General features: G+C 45.7%; 1 protein-coding gene across 4 annotated transcripts in view; it reads left to right on the forward strand.

The window, feature by feature from the left end:
* Window positions 1–19,267, forward strand: part of LOC135392107 (ras-related protein Rab-37-like) — a 63,398-nt gene extending 44,131 nt beyond the window's left edge. For 2 of the 4 annotated variants that reach the window (XM_064622782.1, XM_064622780.1), the window contains 6 exons: window positions 480–546; window positions 2,234–2,286; window positions 3,971–4,093; window positions 8,098–8,174; window positions 13,692–13,977; window positions 18,979–19,267. In XM_064622782.1, the coding sequence (XP_064478852.1) occupies window positions 480–546; window positions 2,234–2,286; window positions 3,971–4,093; window positions 8,098–8,174; window positions 13,692–13,803 (432 nt within the window). In that variant the 3' untranslated portion in view covers window positions 13,804–13,977; window positions 18,979–19,267. Of the gene's footprint in view, window positions 1–479; window positions 547–2,233; window positions 2,287–3,970; window positions 4,094–8,097; window positions 8,175–13,691; window positions 14,111–18,978 lie in introns of those variants that run through there. The other 2 variants (XM_064622781.1, XM_064622779.1) reach the window with 1 other exon arrangement.
* The last annotated feature ends 330 nt before the right edge of the window (window positions 19,268–19,597 follow it).

The following is a 19,597-nucleotide window of genomic DNA, read 5'->3' on the forward strand; positions in this document are numbered from 1 at the left end:
GAGCGACATTCCCCCAGAAGCGGAAGATGTGAAAAGCGTCATAGCTTTCTGCTGTCACGTGAGCGGGAGCGTTCAACGTCGTGTCTTCACGTACACTGCTAAACGTGGGGAATATCCTGCTACACAGCCACAAGGTAATCCGTAGCAGACGACAGGAAAACACGCTGACGGCGTCGTCTGCTAAGTGTCGTCTGCTAAATGCGCAGTACGCCGCTTCCGATATTCCACACCGTATGAAAACAGGTCAAGTGGAGTGGTTAAATGGTTGCGACGTACCTAATGGAAACGCACGCGCGCGTATGTGTGTATCTGCTGCGGACAGCGTGCCCCCAAATTAACTCGAACGCCCCACTAGTTGACGCTTTTCCCGTTTCCCGCCTGTTGTATCTAGATGGCGCTAGTAGTGAGCAGTCCTTAGTACAGCGTTGGCTACAGATCCGATACTCCATCCGACTCGCTGTATTATTTCTCTTTCGCAGATTTGGGACACAGCCGGACAAGAAAGGTTTAGAAGTGTCACGCATGCGTACTACAGAGACGCCCACGGTGAGCAGAATAAACGTATAGTATATATGCAATGTGTGTATTCGGTAAGGGAAGCAGACGTGATGGTCCATCATTTTCAAGAACGGAAGGAGACGCGCACTCTTAAAAATGAACTTCACCGCATAGCACGCTCTTAGCCAAACCATCATCTCGAATGATATCGCTATCAGCCCTGATTTATTGAAAACGGTAGGCGTACGCCTTTTTTGTGACACTTATGCTGTTCATGATTGTCGCAAAAATGGCGTACGCCTCCCGTTTTCAGCAAATCAGAGCAGATAACGATAGCATCCGAGATGATGGTTGGCTAAGAGCGTGCTATGCGGTGAAGTTCATTTCTAAGAGTGTACGCTTCGCAAGCACTGCTGTTATTTTTCCCATCTGATGCCTCGTTCCACCAAAAAAGATGAACTTGAATACGTGTGCTGCGCGTGAATCGTGATAAATGCGATCCTGCATCTTCTTATACGAAGCCCGGACACCAATGGAAGGAACGCGCGAAAAACGGCAGGTTTCTACCTGCATTCGAAGCAGCGACGCGCGTAATAAAAATCGGCGTCGCGTTTCCCTTTACGTTTTGTGTGTGTGTGCGCGCGCGCTTCCTTTGAGTCGCGTATATATTCCGCCAACTATGTGAAATATAAGCGCGCAAAAAACTGCGAGGACTTCTCTTGCCTCAGGTTATCTTTCGAAGAGCACATCGCTGCTTCTGTTCTGCACGGAATATTTTGCGTAATTTAGTTCGTTCCTACCCGATCTTTTTTTTTTTTTTTTTTTTGTGTCGTGTCGCATCTCTCGTTTCACGACACGTGTGTCTGATGTTATGTAATTCTTCTTGCTTTGTATAGTCTTATTTGCTGTTTCGTGTCATTTACCCCCCTTGCTTTTGCTTTTGCTTTTCCTCCTGCGTTTTCTTTAGTTGTGTCGCAAGAATCTGGCAAATTTCCAAATTACGGACCTGTTGTCTGTGACCCGCAAATAAGCCAATTGACTTAAGCAGCCGAGAAAGAAATGTACATCTACGATAAGAATGAAGTTTATAATTATTATTTGAGTACAACCAACAGTCTTTCTTATTTCACGGCATGTAGATATTTCCTATCTTGTGCCTCTTTTACGTGGTTTTGCTTTACTATTTCGCGTGATTATATCTTTCCTATCTCACGAGATTAACTTACTTTTTTTCTCTCGCTATTTTACGTCAGTTTCGTCCTCTTTTATACCATATTGGTTTTTGCTTTAAGTAAAAACAGAGGTGCCAGGCGGGATCCAGATAAATAAATTAACCTTGTGTTAGTTTCGCATAACATACAACATTTTTTTTAGAGTATATATTGTACATCGCAAGTTTTAATTGAATACGTTCGCTAGGATTACGAAGACGGAATATTTATTCCCAAGTGGCATCAGTCTCGAAATCCCTGCGAGAAACATTCGAGCCTCCACGCGCCTTTCCTTTTAATAAATGTATATTCCCCCACTCCCTCCACCCGTAGGTGAAGCTTTCTATACGAATCAATAAATCCTCCATGATTCTGCTTAGGGTATTCTCCGTCGACTTCCAATTCGAGAGTGACTGCGGGTTCATGCAGCTACTTTAAAAAGCGCCGACCCCGTGCATGGTTTTTATTGCGTATATGATGCTTTAATGTCACTCCGAGTCTGATGGACTTTCAATTCGTTTCAGCCTTACTCCTACTTTACGACGTCTCAAATAAAACGAGCTTCGACAACACCCGCGTAAGTATACCTTCTTTTGTCGTTAGGGTGTTTCAGTGAAACCATCTTGGAAATCTGGTTTCATTCCGATTTTGACGAAGACCATTTCGCCGAGACGTTATTTCTCCTTTCGCATTAATCCAGGAGGTTCCCGGAGTTCTTCGAAGCATTAACAAAAATTAAAGGAGGTAATTTTAACATCACATACTAACGCTTCGCGATATACCACCGTAATACGTTTCAACGACAGGAAAATAAACATACTTTTAAAAAACAAAAGTTAGGCAAGCGAAATGTACTGCTAGCGAATTGTGTTTTCTGGTGGAATGTTCGTTCCAGCACGCGTAGACTTAAACGTGATTCAGTAGTTTGCTTATGGACGATTTTTACGTGTAGTCCAAAGCCGTACCGAGGTTTCGTGTGACGCATTACGCGCCTGCAAAGCGTGCTTTGCCTGCCATGCACGAAAGGAATGCAGTGAAGCTGTTCGCGTTTTAGCGTGTGTTGATGCGAATGTTACGCGTTTCTTTCTCTCTCTCTCTCTCTTTTTAATTTGCTTTAGTTTAGGTGTAGTGTACAGCAGGTACTGTTATATAATGAGGGAAATAGTCTGAGGGTAAAGAGAGAGAGAGAAAAAAAACTCTCGGTGTCTTACGCCAGCATCAAGATGCGTAGTACATTAAAAACTTGATACTTACACAATTGGACATATGGTATAGCCTACAGAGTTGAATTGAATCTAATGAATTTTATATGTATATAGTGTGCATAGTGATATAGTTGCATAGTGTGTATATACCGGGTGTTTCAGTTAAATCCCCGGGCTAAATAATTCGCGAACCGGTGCACCAATCGAATAACTTTCTTTTTTACAAGTATCTGTCCAATACCGCCTACAAGATGCGCACCGCGTGAATGAGCGGGAGGCGCTCATTATTTAAATAAAAATTCAAATGAGTTTCGCGAAAAAATATAACTTCTAAAGCAGGGCGCCCTCGGCATTAAAATGGGTACTACCCCTTCTGGGACCTTCAGTAGATACCTTTTAGAGAAAAATCTGCAACCGAAGCGGGTCATTTGTTGCAGTAATTAATTGGTTTCGGTTTACGTATTTTTGTCGCGGCTGGTCGCGGTGAAGCGCAAAAGGACGCTCTTTCACTCCCATGTCCACCAATGAATTACGTCCTTACACCAATGAATTACGTCCTTTTGCGCTTCGCCGCGACCAGCCGCGACAAAAACACGTAAACCGAAACCAATTAATTACTGCAATAAATGACCCGCTTCGGTGGCAGATTTTTCTCTAAAAGGTGTCCACTGAAGGTCCTAAAAGGAGTAGTACCCATTTTAATGGTGACGGCGCCCTGCTTTAGAAATTAGCTTTTTTCACGAAACTCATTTGAATTTTTATTTAAATAATGAGCGCCTCCCGCTCATTCACGCGGTGCGCATCTTGTAGGCGGTATTGGACAGATACTTGTAAAAAAGAAAGTTATTCGATTGGTGCACCGGTTCGCGAATTATTTAGCCCGGGGATTTAACTGAAACACCCGGTATAATGCCTGTGTTTTGCGTGTCATATAGTATAGTCCTTTAGTGTAGCCATCAAATTAGTGTGTGTCTTGAGTACAGCTTGTGTATTACGTTCATAATAAATTTTTCCCTTAACAACAACATTAAGAACGTAACCTCTCTCGTTCTTCAGGCATGGCTGGGCGAGATCAATGAATACGCTCAAGACGACGTGGTTATCATGTTGATCGGGAACAAGGCGGATATTCAGCAGGACCGACAAGTACGCTACGAAGACGGAGAACGCCTTTCTAGGGTACGAAACCACTCCTACCGTCAAATACGTCATTGAGCGAGAACTATTGGCAATGACGGAGAGGCTATATGTAAGAAAATACGATTCACTGGCATTGGCTCACAAAGCTTTGTCCACTGGTAGCCCGTGAAGATCACAGAGGAACAATTTCAGCGAACATTCTCCATCAAATCAAATCTCGTCGATAAAGATTTCTTAAGGGGGTGCAACATAAAACAGCCATTGAATGACTTCTACGTCATGCATAGCTCACGACGCGTTCTAGACAGAGACCTAGACATGCGCGAAGAATTTTGCGCTGCTTTTCGTCTATTCTTCAGTACGTGACTTGCTAAACCCGAAACTATGGCGCACCGAATGCTTTTGTACCTCACCATACCGCAACCCTAACCGGTGCTACCATGCAGTGGACATACAGCGGTAGCCATGCTGATGGTATGTCCACGACATGTCATGTTCCCTCTCCGGATGGATGCTGTGACTATTTTTTTTTTTTTTCGCAGGGGCAGCGGGTGGTACCTTGCGCCTCCTAGTAGACTGTATGTAGACCTAGGGACTGTAGAGTCTCCAGACGTGCTTGGCTTTTGGAAGTGACTTCTTCCGCTTATCGGGTTCGATGGAACCTCCCTGGACGCCATCATGTTTTCGCCCAAAAGGTCGTACAGGAACTCTGTTACCGTTGCAGTTCCGATGGTGACCTGCGTCTCGTGCTGTACCTTCCGGATTGTTCCCGGTCTGTCCGACGGGAACCCGTGTTTTGATTCGGTGCTCTCTGTCGCGATCTAAATTTGACGATGAGCGATACTGCATTTTGGATTTCCTTTCTTCGGCCCTAGAACTTTTGCCGCTGTGGCATTCTGTAACGACGAAGAAGGCTTTGTCTGCAACGCATTCTCAGTCAAAGCGCCTGTGGCTTAGTGGCTATACGAAGACGGCGTTCCACGCTGAGACTGGGAGGTGATCCGGTTTGGAATCCGGGATCCCGCTGTGCTGTCTGAGTGTTTTCCTCGGGGTTTCCTCAGACGCTTTAAGACAAATGTGTGACAAAGACAACACTGTTAGTTCTCCCCCCCCCCCCCTGGCAACGTACCACCACGCCGGCAGCAGCAGGCAGCTCGGCACCCACCACCGCCCTATAAAGTTCACAACTCCAGTGTGACGGGTTTGGTGACGGTTGCGCAATATATGGCTACCACCCAACCACGAGGTATGGACGCGCGTCTCCAGTTTGAGTTAAGCTTTCTTCTGAGTGTGTGGTCGGCTGCGTTCGTTGACCGTCTCCCGCTTCGACCCCTACAGGCGCCTCTCCAGCTGGCTGCTCGCCACCTAGCGGACCCCAGCAGAAGCACTCAATGAATGGTAGTAGCAGCAGATGACAGGTATATTTCGCGCTGACCCGAAACTGCCGCAACTTCCCTTCGTGTGCGATGGAGTGTCCCGGCTTACAGAACTCAAACAGCAACAGCACTGCACAATTCCGCAGTGCAAAAATACTGCGGAGAAGAATATTCAACGTCGGGAAGGGGAAGTGGAAGAAGATACTATCAACGTGAACGAAAACAACGAAGACAGCAGGAAACCACGCGCGATTTATGTTATTTGGACAATTTTTGATGCGTGACTCGTGGAAGATGCTAATGTCACTAGAAGAAGCCATGAAGCCATGGGAGGTACCCGGGTTCGAATCCCGGTGCCGGCTGTGCTGTCTGGGGTTTTTCCTGGGTTTTCCTCAGACGCTTTCAGACATATGTCGGCACAGTTCCCCTAGAAGTCGGCCCAGGACGCACATTTCCCCAGGGCGTCAGTCGTGACGTTGCCCACATACGTGAGGCCGACAACGGCAAACCCTATCACCATCACCACCACCACCACCATGAAGCCGGGCGATTTATCCGTCCGCAATCATTCTTTTCTCCGCCATGTTGAAGACGACGCGAGCGCCTCATAAGTAGTTGGAGAAGCGATACCACAACGATCCCCACTCAGTCTTCCTCAACTAAGTACGCGTACCTGATTTGTGACCGAGTCCCGAGCAGATATTTTCGACTATGGATTTTACGTGCATTATAGGTCCCGATGCGCTAAGAACATTGCTCCGAACTGCAATTGTTTTTGAACCGTCTGCGTACCTTCCATAGCAGATTAAACGTAAGCAAAAAGTCATCTCTGTGGTTGTCTTGACCTCTGACGGCTGAAAGATCAACAGCGAAGATTAGCATCGTCGTATTGCATGTCGTCTGCAATGCGTGTCGTCTGCAATGAATGACGCCGGGAGGGCCTCTATTATTGAGCATACCCTGTTTATGAACCTCTTCCTTCGCGATATTGATGTCTCTGTATCAAGCGTGAGAGATTCGTGTAGCGCATGCGCAGATCGATACGATCCGCGTGTCTCTTCCGTGAAGCATCTGGAATGGATTGTAATAAAATTCAAATGTTTACGAGTGAAAGTTCCTTTTCCTCGCTTCGAATTCTGTCGACGAAATCCACGGCGTTTTCAGTTACAGCGTAAGTATATTGTGTCCCGCTAAGTGCTTCTGAATACCTCGTCCCTGTGGAAAGTGGATGGAATACACGTGCTACTATAGAGACGGTGCCTCCTTCGTTTCGCAGTGGAGGGTTTCTGCACCCGTCTCGGCACAAACACGTTGTATATAGTAACACGTCCTCGGCCCGCTTCGAACCCACAATCTCGCGAACAATTGGCGAGAGTAGGAGTTTTTTCTTGTTTTTCGAGAGAAAGGGGGAAGTCAAAGATGCAGTCAAGTCCAGGTACTTTTAAATCTTTATTATTATTATTATTATTTATTATTATTATTATTATTATTATTATTATTATTATTATTATTATTATTATAAATCAACCTCGTTCAAAGACTTAGTATGTATAGTACGCGAGACATAAATGTTCTCTCATTACCCTCTTCCGCGAATTTTCGAAAGACTATACGGAGGTGGGGGGAGGGGGGTGATGTAGGGGGAAAGGTGCGGCCAGCCTGCTCTGTAGAGGTGGCTCGGTGCACCCAGGGGAGGGAGAAGAGGAGAGGGTGAAAGAGGGAGGGAGGGGAGAGATGATGGTGGCACAGGAGAGGGAGGGGTGTGCTAACCCTCTTGCTGTGGTGTTGGGTAGTCCAAGGGAACTATACCCACCCGCAGAAAACATCCGGGCATCCGTCAGTAGTCTTCATTTGGATGCTCCCTGTAACCACGGTAAGCACCAAGGTGTTTCGGTTAAATCCTCGGATTAAATAATTCGCGGACGGCTGCACCAATCGAAGAATTTTTTATTTTTATTTTTTGTGCAAGTACCTGTCCGATACCACCTACAAGCTGCGCATCGTGTAAGTGAGTGGCAGGCGCTGATTATTTAAATAAAAATTCAAATGAGTTTCGTGAAAAAAACGTAACTTCTAAAGCAGGGCGCCGTCAGCATTAAAATGGGTACTACCACTTTTGGGACCTTCAGTGGACTCCTTTCAGAGAAAAATCTGTCACCGAAGCGGATCATTTGTTGCAGTATAATTAGTAATTTGTTTCGGGTTACACATTTTTGTCGCGGCTGATCGCGGCGCTGATTCGGTCGCCTTTCGATTTCAAAATCGAAAGGCCCTTTTTGTTAACTGTCATCTAGAATACCGTCTGACGTGGGGTATTAGTCAGTAGCGTCGCTTTGACGTGCGCTAAGATCTTAGCACACGGCACGCCGCAGCTAACGTCCCTCGCGAAGTCGTCGTGGCTGATGTACCACGCCACCAGTTTGCCTGGTGCCCTTCGTCATGTTCGAACCCGGCGCACGCATTGTCAAATGATCCATCGTGATGTGCATGATGTGTGACGATCACTCTATGTCAAAGCGTCACCACCCCTTAAATGCTTATGCCAAACTAAATGAGGAACAAAAAAAAGCCGAATATAGAATAAGACAAGTTGCGCATCTTTGAGAGTGGCTATACTAAGTTCTGCCACTTTCTTTTCTTTCTCTTTTTTTTTTTTTTTCACCCCAGGAATATGGAGTAGCATTCATGGAGACCAGTGCCAAAACAGGGTCCAACGTCGAGCTGGCATTCATGGCCGTGGCTAGGTAAGGATGCTTTTCCGTCTATTTTTCAGAATCCATCCAGGGAACAGGCAACGTCCCAGCTCGCCTGCTGCGAGGCTGCGATTGGCCCCGCGACGCCAAACGTCATTCGAGGACAAATCCCAAAGCGCCAGGTGTTCGTTCATAGGTCATTTCCGTATGACGTGTGCAGTGACATTTCGTGACGTAGTGAACGAGGGAGAGAGGCAAGGGAAAGGTAACGAGATATCCTTTACGTTTCCGTTATGTTTCGGTATTCGGTACCCAACCCCAACCCGTGTTGTTTTCCTTTTATTTATTTTTTTGTAAGCTTCGAGACGAAACTTAATAACTCTTCACTCTTAAAAATGAACTTCACCACATAGCACGCTCCTAGCCAACCATCACCCCGAATGACAACGTTCTCGCCCTAGATTAGTTGAAAACGGGAGGCGGAGCCTATTTTGTGCCATTATGCACGGCACAAAATAGGCTCCGCCTCCCGTTTTCAACAAGTCAGGGGCGAGAACGTTGTCATTCGGGATGGTGGTTGGCTAGGAGCGTGCTATGTGGGGAAGTTCATTTTTAAGAGTGTAGGAATATATTCTGAAATCAACTTTAGGGATAAAGATGCACTAACATGACGGTTCGAAAGCGGGGTAGTTGTTACGTCATCCTCGAAGTATAACCCGTAGCGGAAAAATGACGAGGACAAGAGACAGGCAACACACAGCACGACTGCGTACTCGCAAATGATTGATTTCTAATGATAACACTCCTAAAGTCTAGCGCTGGCAATTTACGTCACTAGACATTATGTATTTACGAGGGTAGATCAAATATAAACGAGACTCTTATCGTAGAGCGCGTTCTGCCAATAGACGAGTTCAGAAAATCCTGGAGTGCTTAGCGCCGCTTTGAACTGTGGGAGTTTACTAATACGAAAGAAACGGGTGGCCTCCAAACTGCTCCGATTTTTCCCTACCGGTCCATTGTCCACGACGTGTTAAGGTTAGCGACAGCAAAATATGTTAAGTGCCTCTCCTGCTTGATGACAATACATACGTCGCCGGCCCCTGAGGTTGGCCTTGCATTTTTTATGCCAATACACACGTTATGTTGAGGCGGCGTTATAGGCAGGCAGCCCCTGTGGCTAGTTTTCCACTTTGATGCCAATACATTTTACGTTGAGGCGGCAATACAACGTACTCCGCCTTCCGCTCCGATGCCAATACATAGTTTAGTTCCTCGAAAATGTGGGCAATGTGCTTGTCCCGTCCTACAGTGGGCAATACAACGTAAAAAGGCAGAGGCAGAGGTATGCCACCCTCGTACGTGTAAATAAGCGACGATTGTTTTCATCTGTGACACCTAAGTAAACGTTGTGAATAAAACTTTTCTTTAAAAAAAAGTTAGTTTAGTGTAGTTTAGTTCGAATGTAAAAAAAGACGAAGAAATTGAAAAAAAGTTCAGCGAGTTTAGTTCGCTTCACTCAGGTTTATTTCATAAATGTATCTAAATTATACGGTAAAGAATTGTGATATTTCGGGTCTTACGGTACCCGAATTATTACCGTAAAACATTTTCGTTTCTGTTTCAGGCGATATCCGTTTCAGATTCTGTTGCCGTTGCTCGCTATATTTCCGGTATAATACCCCCACCCCCACCCCCGTTTCTGTTTCTGTTTCTGTTACCTTTCCCTGGAGAGAGATGCGCTGATTCCGCACCCCTGACCTGCTTTGTAAATAATAAAATCGCTTCGGACGCCCGAAATTTCACACGTGTTCAAATAAATTGAACTCCCTGCTTTCATCTTGTCCACATTCCGTCTCGACCACAGAAAGCACTTCGGCCACTGCCTCTTTTTAACCACGCCGTTAACGTACACAAATTAAAATTACATTAAAATGCCGAATGGGGCTAATTTTGGCTACGTTTCGGCACCACGACTGGTTCGCTTCGCGTTAGTACACTCTTAAAAATGAACTTCACCGCATAGCACGCTCTTAGCCAACCATCATCTCGAATGATATCGTTATCTGTCCTGATTTGTTCAAAACGGGAGGCGTACGCCTTTTCTGTGACAATTATGACCAGCATAAGCGTCACAAAAAAGGCGTACGCATCGAGTTTCCATCAAATCAGGGCAGACAACGATATCATTTGAGATGATGGTTGGCTAAGAGCGTGCTATGCGGTGAAGTTCATTTTTAAGAGTGTACGCTGGCAACTATGACAGCAGTTGCCACAGCTTCTGGCGCGTTGGAAAAGTGTGGCCCGCTAACGGACTGTATCTCCAGCGTCAATAAATCATTTCGTGCTGCGACGATCGTGTGGCATAACTGAAACCTGCGTATACGTATTATTGGGCTGGAGGTCCCTCTGCGGGTATGCGGGTACGCGTCGGGAAGTGCGGGTGCGGGTTGCACCAATGACACTGCTGCGGGTGTGGATGCCGGCCGTGCGCTCGCGGGTGCGGTGCGGGTTCGAATTTTCATACCCACACATCTCTATACCCATAAGTAGAGGTCTAGCGCGGGTATATAATGCTCGAGCCGCACCGCCCCCGCGGGATGTGCGGGTTAGAGCCCTGCGCGGATGGGATTTTTGGCATCCGCATCCGACCCGCATCCGCGCACACGTTATCCGCATCCGATCCGCATCCGCACCATACACAGCAGTTTACATCCGCATCCGATCCGCTGAGCAAAACGCATCATCCGCATCCGATCCGCAAAATCCGCACGTTTCGAAAGACGCGTAAAGACCGCCGGAAGCATGTTGGTATAATTTCGGATGCCTCCATGCTGTCACGGAAGGACTCAGTCATGACGACAAGTAAATGTAAACCTTTCAACAAACGCGATATGGAGAGACTTCTGGAACGCGTGGAACGCTACCTCGTCGGTGCTCGCGCGGTTCAAGACGCCAGAATGCCTCCTTTCCGGTTTGCCGCCGTGCATGGTCAAAGGTGAACCCGAACATGCGCTCGCTGTCGGCTGTCGGCGCGCAATACAAATAAATTGCTGGTGGAAAAATGACAGCACGCGGTATATCCGCTACCGATCCGCTGCCTTCGTATCCGCATCCGACCTCGCGCCATCCGCATCCGATCCGCACACCGCAGAAAGTGCTAAATCTTCATCCGAATCCGCAAGTATCTTGCGGATATCCGCGGATATCCGCTTCCATCCGCGGATGGTGCAGGGCTCTAGTGCGGGTATATAACCGGCACGGACACGTACTGCGCATGGGAGTGCAGCCGAGCTATAGCCGAGCAGCACAAGTTAGGCAACAACAACAACACCAACGATAAATGATGACGATGACATGGGGGTGTTTCCTGGCACAGCAAGTTAGAATATCGCGACAAAACATGGAAAAGCACGAAAACGTCCGCGCAACGTTTAATTGCACTTTCGGTATATCAAAATGTGCACATAATTATTGAGAAAAACGGTAAATCAAATTATTCTAAAACGACCCGGAAATCCAGTCCTTTACGCTTTTATTTCGCGAAAAAGTCGTCGTCCACATCGTTTGGCTTGAGGGCTGTCCTCCTCTCTTGGAGAAGATACACTCTTAGAAATGAACATCACCGCATAGCACGGTCCTACACTCTTAAAAATGAACTTCACCGCATAGCACGCTCCTAGCCAACCATTATCTCGAGTGATATCGCTATGTGCCCTGATTTGTTCAAAACGGTAGGCGTACGCCTTTTTTGTGACACTTATGCGGTTCATAATTGTCACAAAAATGGCGTACGCCTCCCGTTTTCAGCAAATCAGGGCAGATAACGATATCATTCGAGATTATGGTCGGTTACGAGCGTGCTATGAGGTGAAGTTCATTTCTAAGAGTGTAGCCGACCATCATCTCGACTGATATCGTTATCTGCTCGGATTCGTTGAAAACGGGAGGCGTACGCCTTTTTTTTGTGACAATTATGAACAGCATAAGTGTCACAGAAAAGGCGTACACCGCCTGTTTTCAACAAATCAGGGCAGACAACGATATCATTCGAGATTATGGTTGGCTAAGCGCGTGCTATGCGGTGAAGCTCATTTTTAAGAGTGTACCTAACCATAGAAAAAACGACTTTTCACGAGGTGCGCTCTGTGCAGGGATACTGTATACAAACGTAGCAGCCCCTACTATAGAGTCACTAATAAGCTTAAGTGACTGAGCGCAGCTTATTTAGTGACTCTAACCCCCCGCTAACGAAGGGAACACTTTCTCGTTGACTCCCCATGCACCATTTTAGGATATCTCTGCCGTCTTTTACTGTTTTTTTTTTTTGTTTTTTTTTTAGCTCGCTGTAGACGTCGATTTCGGCAGTGCTCTCAGCAGTGCTTTTCGTCGCTCGGCGTATAATCCATGAACTCTGTGATAAATGATGTTTCAGCTCTGCGTTTCTTTTGGGCGAACCAGCTAATGTGGGTATTTCTCAGTGCCAGTAGAGTTCTGCAGTCCGTGGGCACGACCGAATCGGGACCCGAGTTACTTTCCTCTTCTGCTTTCTGTTCTTCGTTCAGCGTCTAGCTTTGGTTTTAGCCTCTGCATATACCTACACTCTTAAAACTGAACTTCATCGCATAGCACGCTCCTAGCCAACCATCATCTGGAATGATATCGTTATATGCCCCGATTTGTTGAAAACGGGAGGCGTACGCCTTTTCTGTGACAATTATGAACAGCATAAGTGTCACAAAAAAGGCGTTACGCCTCCCGTTTTCAACAAATCAGGGCAGATAACGATATCATTAAAGATGATGGTTGGCTAAGAGCGTGCTATGAGGTGAAGTTCATTTTTAAGAGTGTACTTTTGGTTTTAGCCTCTGCATATACCTAGGGAGTGACTTTTTCGGGTTTAATGCCTCTCTCAGATTCGGGGGATAAAAATCGGGCGATTATTGTGCCTTCGGGTGTTCTTGTTTACTCCTCTTGTATATTAGGTCCTTCCTAATCTCTGTTGTTGTTGTTGTTGTTGTTTCTGCGGGGTTGTGTCCTTCCAGCGGTTGTCCCCGAAGGCATAGACAGTGTTCACACACATGGGTGTATTGCTGGGACCGTAAGTGACCCATTCTTACATGTGTTAACACGTGATGACCTTTGTTCGTCTTCAGTGGAAACGTCACTTGAGGACTTCATAGCGACTGGAATTCTGGGAGAAATCGGGTTTAACCCGAATTGGTCTGAGGTCAGTTCAGGGGGGAATAACCGGGCGGAATCGGGTTTAACCCGAAAACGTTACTCCCTACCTGATATACCTTCCTAGACACACAAATAGAGATACGATGATGAGATGGGGCTGATGCCGGCCAGCAGGCTGGGCGCTGCCCCAGTGCCACTTGTACGTGATGAGAGATGATGATGGATAGGATGAGGGGTCCGGTAATCAAAGCAGGGTGGAGAGGCCTGTTGATGACAAGAAGTCCCAGAGGTGACGCAGACCTTGGCGTGTATGAGCTGGACTGGACCATGGGCCCAGCACCTAGACACACAATGTACCATGCTACCTTTTTTTCGTCTATGCAGGGAACTGAAACAGCGTATGACGAAGGGAGTCCACGACAGTTCCCGTTTCAACATGAACGAGTACATCCGGCGGGAGAGTCAAGTGAAGGCTGTCGGCTGCTGCAGTAGTTAGGGATGGCGCGGTCTCAGGTTCAAGATGCCTTTCTAACGTCACCAGGAGTGCCAGAGCCCCAAGCCGCAGCAGCGTCTCACGCCTCATGTGCTCACCAACTAATTCATTCATTCGTTGCTGGAAAAGATGTGCACTAGAACTGGAGGAAGGCTTGTTGTCGTGGGAACAGTATTGGTATGGCTCACTAAAAGGCTTTCATCCGTTAATAGGGACGCGCGTTTTGTGCTAAAAAACGTCTCCGCTTTAAATACACTCTTAGAAATGAACTTCACCACATGGCACGCTCCTACACTCTTAAAAATGAACTTCACCTCATAGCACGCTTTGTGCCAACCATTGCCACGAATGATAGGGTTATCGCTTTTGATTCGAGGAGAGAGGGAGGCGTACGCCTTTTTGTGTCAATTATCATGTATCCAAATTGACACAAAAAGGCGTACGCCCCCCTCTCTCTTCGAATCAGAAGCGATAACCCTATCATTCGTGGCAATGGTTGGCGCAGAGCGTGCTATGCGGTGAAGTTCATTTTTAAGAGTGTAGCCAACTATCATCCCGAATGAAAAACGTTCTCGTCCCTGATTTGTTGAAAACGAGAGGCGGAGCCTGTTCTGTGCCGTGCATAATGAGCACAAAATAGGCTCCGCCGCCCGTTTTCAACGAATCGGGGACGAGAGAACGTTGTCATTCGGGATGATGGTTGGCTAGGAGCGTGTCATGTGGTGAAGTTCATTTTTAAGAGTGTACGACGAAGTATAGCACAAAATGACACTAATTTCATTGCGATCTACTAAACTATTTACGCGGATATTACGGGATAAGAATATATATGGAATAAATATTACGAGAATATTAGCTTATGAAAAACGTACTTGATGTATATAATGGGCTGTGAAATTTGACTAGGAAGCCAACTTTTTCTGATTACGTATTGTTGCGTAACGTCACCGGGAATCAACCAGTGTATGCATGGCTGGTGTTAAAGTGGTCGCACAGTCAACGTAGTTTTCATATCTGGCGTAATTAACAATAGAGGGAAATAACATCTCGAAATTCAAGAAGGCACCAATAAGTACACCCATACTGAAGAACCCTCAGACGAGGGGCACGGGAAAAAGGGGACAAACCCCCTTTCTTCCGTGTCCCTCGTCTCGGGGTTCTTCAGTATGGATCTATATCAACAGCTCGCTTACACTTCCTAACTATTCTATAAGAAGTACACAACACTGGGAACAATCGGAAACACAAAGTAAATGGTTGATACTTAATCTTAAAGATTTTTTTAGCACTTTGTTGTACAGAGATCACATGATCACCTACTTAGTGCAGCATATACCGAACACGAAACAAGCCTGAACGAGGAGAACTCAGGTTTTACGACAGTGAAAATGGTGTTATGACCACATAATACTTGAGGAGGTACTTACTGACGAGATTTCTGCACGGTTGTAACGTATAAGCATGAACCACTCGTATGGTTGCAATGCGACACTGCTGTACCGGGAGTCGCGGTGCTAGACGCACCTGAACTGGGCTTATAACGCCTGCGTCTAGGCCTAACGCTAAGCCTAACGTCGTCTGTAACACGAAGGCGCCGCTTCAAAGTGCGTACAACTGCCACCGAACACAAGTTGCAGGCGGAAAGACATCGCTAAAAAAAGTGTACACGCAACGGAGTCTCGATAACTCAAACACATTCCTGTTCCCGTTTGACGAAACCTCCATCGTAGTATACGAGTTTTTGAAATATCGAGAGTCCGTTTTGTATACCGTGTGCGAGTGGGTGTGTCCTTGGACACGGGTGTGTTAGAATAGTCTTCCGTATATTTCTCAATGAGGGTACGTAATATAAAGCTCTGATACTTGTGTGTGTGTGTGTGTTATTGCCGTTTTAAATGGGTGTATGTGTGTATGAACACCGCACAGTGTGAAAAAAAAAACGTGTCGTTTCCTTTTTTTTTTTTTTTTTTGCCTGTGTACTGCGAATTAAAACGGAAGTGTGTTATTATTGAACTCATGCACGCTTCCTCGACATAGACGCCTGAGTGGCTAAAGAAATTTACCTACATAGCATACAAAATTATCACGTAGTTACAACCTTCAGGTTCTTCAGGTAGCGCGGAATAATTTCGCCGAAAGATGACAAATGAGAAGTTTTGCGCAATAACAATCGATTCTTGCCTGGCCGTTTTGCAAATACTGGCACAAAAAAAAAAAGCTGCATTGGGAGTGTGTTTTTTTTCTTTTTTAATTAGCAAAAGACGAAACGAAAGCAAAACGAAGTATACTGTATCAAGGTAAACAAAATCGTGGGAGTGGTCATGGAAAAACCGCAATGAATGCTGCAGTTTTTCTTTTGTTTTGTTTTTGTACGCTCCTGTTATCTAATTTTTAAACATTTCTGCGTTATTGCGTAACATAACATATGAAACACCACGTATATGTCGACGTTTGCAGCAAGAATACGGCCCAGCGTAACCGCGCGGCCTTCGGCAAACCGCACGAATGATCGAAATAAATACTACAATTAATCAACACAGAACGCAATGCACACTTCACTTGAACGCTGCACACATAGCCAATACTCATTGTTGCGTGACAGTTGCTGGGCACCGGTTATTTCCTGTAACCAATCAACGTGTAATGGCAAACATCAAATCTGTTGTGATTCTTCACGTTTTGGACTATCACAAAGTGAGTGCACCGCTGCAAGTTCCGTGTCAATGCAAGCGCACATCACGTGACATGTACAGGCGTGAATCTGTTGCAGATTTTATCGTCGTTTCCGGGCAGTGTTTGGGATGATATTGTTAGCGGAAGGATACAAACTTGATAGCAGCAAGAGGAGCTTTACTATGAAACTGCAATAAAAGTTGCAATGTGTACGAGGGATTTTCAAAAAGCATACGGGCTGGACTTATAATAAGTACTAAAAAAATACGTAATAATAAAAAGCAACATTTCCTCGAGTTTAAGGAATAAAATGGCGAAGCACCGAAGTGGACAAGACAGAGTTTCACTTCGTTGTGTTGAGCCTCTTATTCCTCAAACGCAAAGAATACCAGCTATCTCGCCGTTCTTGCCCTACTTCGTTCATCACAAATTTGAAGTCTAGTCGCCAGTGAAGCAACACACTTGTATAGTAGACCGCAGTTCCGACTGACCGAAACAAGTTTGTTGAAGCCTTCGTTGGAAAGAACCAAGACGGGGCTGCCTCGTCATATTCGTTTCAATCTCCCGAACATCCTGAAATATATTTCTTTTCAACTATATTTGCATTTTTATTTTTTTGAAAGCGGAAAGAGTCACGGAGGACTCCTCATTCCTTGCTGCTCAAACCCTGTAAGAAAATCAAAATGCAGTTGAACGGCAAACGATCTGGGAATCGCTATTCTTCGCGAAGAGCATTGTGTGAGCGCACCGCCTCCTCGATTGCTACTATATCGCAGGAATTGCACATTGACATGCTCAGCGGCGGTGAATCGCCCCCCCCCCCCATCACCATCCAATGTATGTGTGTGTCTGTGTTACCGTGTATTCACACGCGCGACATCCTTACGGAATGTTCTAGTAGAAGAAAAAGCGAACGCACTGCTCACAGAGCCGAAGTTCCGATCCGTGTTATGTTGAGCATTCACACGGTGCGGAATATCGGAAGTGGCATACTGCGCATTTAGCAGACGACACTTAGCAGACGACACCGTCAGCGTGTTTTCCTGTCGTCTGCTACGGAATAGCTTGCGGCTGTGTAGCAGGATATTCCCCACGGTTAGCAATGTACATGACGACACGATGTTGAGCGCTCACGTGACCGCAGAAAGCTATGACGCTTTTCGCATCTTCCGCTTCTGGGGGGATGTCGCTCGTGTGAATACACGGTTACTGTAGAAGTATTTGATCCCGAGGTCTTTGTAAGATGTTAGCCACCATTGTACGCCCTCTCCTGGGGTGAATGCAGATAGTAGCGCGTGTTCTGCAAAACTGCACTTCCGTCTGCTAATCTTGCCAGTGTCAAAACTGGGGGCTGTCCCATATAGCATTGATTCTATTGTTACTCTAGTTACCGAAACAAGCAGAAACGCCGACGTATGGCTTGCTTGGAATGTAACCTGATCTGGCATGGACCCCTGAAGCGACGGGAGCTATAGGAGCAAAAGACGGAACAATGACCTCGACACCTCTCGCGATCACTAATTTAGGTTCCCGCGAATATCCACTCATAGAGTGGAAAACCGCCCCACTTCGTCGTCAAAATATAACTGTTGTTGTTTTTGTTGTTGTTGTCATTTTCTACAGAGAAACGCGAAAATAATTACTTCTACACATCTTCACGTTTTCTTCCCCCTTCTTCGCGCGTCAGACTGTATGTTTTTGAAACCGTGTTTCCAGTCAATAAAAGTTTCAGAATTCAGTATATATTTAAAGTGCCCATGAACTGCAAGAGCCTCTATAAGTTTACCTTTCACTTGCGAGTCAGAAGTTGTGTTCGTTGCTTGAGTTTCGTCCTTGTGTGCGCCTTTTCTATGGCTGCTTGTTTCCTTCAAAACCACGTCAACTATCCCGCATTTCCACGTTATATAGCGAGTTCAGGATGTTTGGGAGAATTGGACGAATGTGACGAGGCAGTTCTTGGCCATTAAAAAAAAGAAAAACGTTTAAAAATACTTCGGTCAGTGGAAACAATGCGTGCAGCTCTGGAAGGGGAGAACTTTGATGGCAATTAAAATTTGAAACCCGTCTATATTTTAACTTTCTTTTTAAAGATAATTCCAGCCCGGATTCTTTTTGAACAGCCTTCATATTGTTCCTTCGATGGGGAAAAAAAAAAAGGAATGTCCAGTATTATTGCGAACATAGTAATCTGTACCGTAATATTTTTATGACCCTCCGGCGTGATTTTCACGCTCTTCTGGCACGCGCACTGTTTCGTGAATTTAATCTCGAACCAGCCCAACCACATTACATTCTCGCGAGACCCTCTAAGCCCTTTTTGCTGCCAAGTGTACCTTGTTTCGAGAGTTAGCGGTGACATTCGCAAAATATATCTGGGTAACAACTTGGGACATAAACCAGAGTTTTCGTGTGCAACGTGTACATGTGTTATTGAACATTGTTCTCGCAGCGTTAAGCACAGCGTTTGTACGATAAACAAATATATTCTTGTTGACTGTTGTACAGATATATCTACGTGTATCGACCGAGGTCATCAGTACGTTTGACGCGGTGAACTCCAGCCTTGTCTTACGCACGGCTATATCGCTGACTTCGTTTGATGGTGTTGCATCGTCAGGGTTACGTCTCCACAAAGAGCCCACGCAGCTTGAAACAGGAACAGTTCCTTTTTTTTTAATCTGTTAAATGCGGTTGTGAATTCCTTTCCGGCAGCCCAAGCGTGCAACATGTACAAATATTTTAATAGATTTTATAGGTGTTCGTGTTCAGACAATAAAGTGATGTACACTCAGTATGTGGTGTCGCAATCATTGCTGGGGAAATCTAATGGTTGAAGAAATGCCATTATTCTGAGCTTTTCCCTTACAGACGAGCCTCGTGAAATTTGTAAGATGACAGCGTGCCAAAAGAAAACAAAAAAAGGAAAGAAGATGTCAACTGCACTCTTAAAAAATGAACTTCACCACATTTTCACGCTCCTACACTCTTAAAAATGAACTTCACCACATAGCACGCTCCTAGCAAACCATCATCTCGAATGATATCGTTATCTGCCCTGATTTGTTGAAAACAGGAGGCGTACGCCTTTTCTGTGACAATTATGAACAGCATAAGTGTCACAAAA

Source organism: Ornithodoros turicata, chromosome 4 (assembly GCF_037126465.1).
Source record: "Ornithodoros turicata isolate Travis chromosome 4, ASM3712646v1, whole genome shotgun sequence".
Classification (NCBI taxonomy): Eukaryota; Metazoa; Arthropoda; class Arachnida; order Ixodida; family Argasidae; genus Ornithodoros; species Ornithodoros turicata.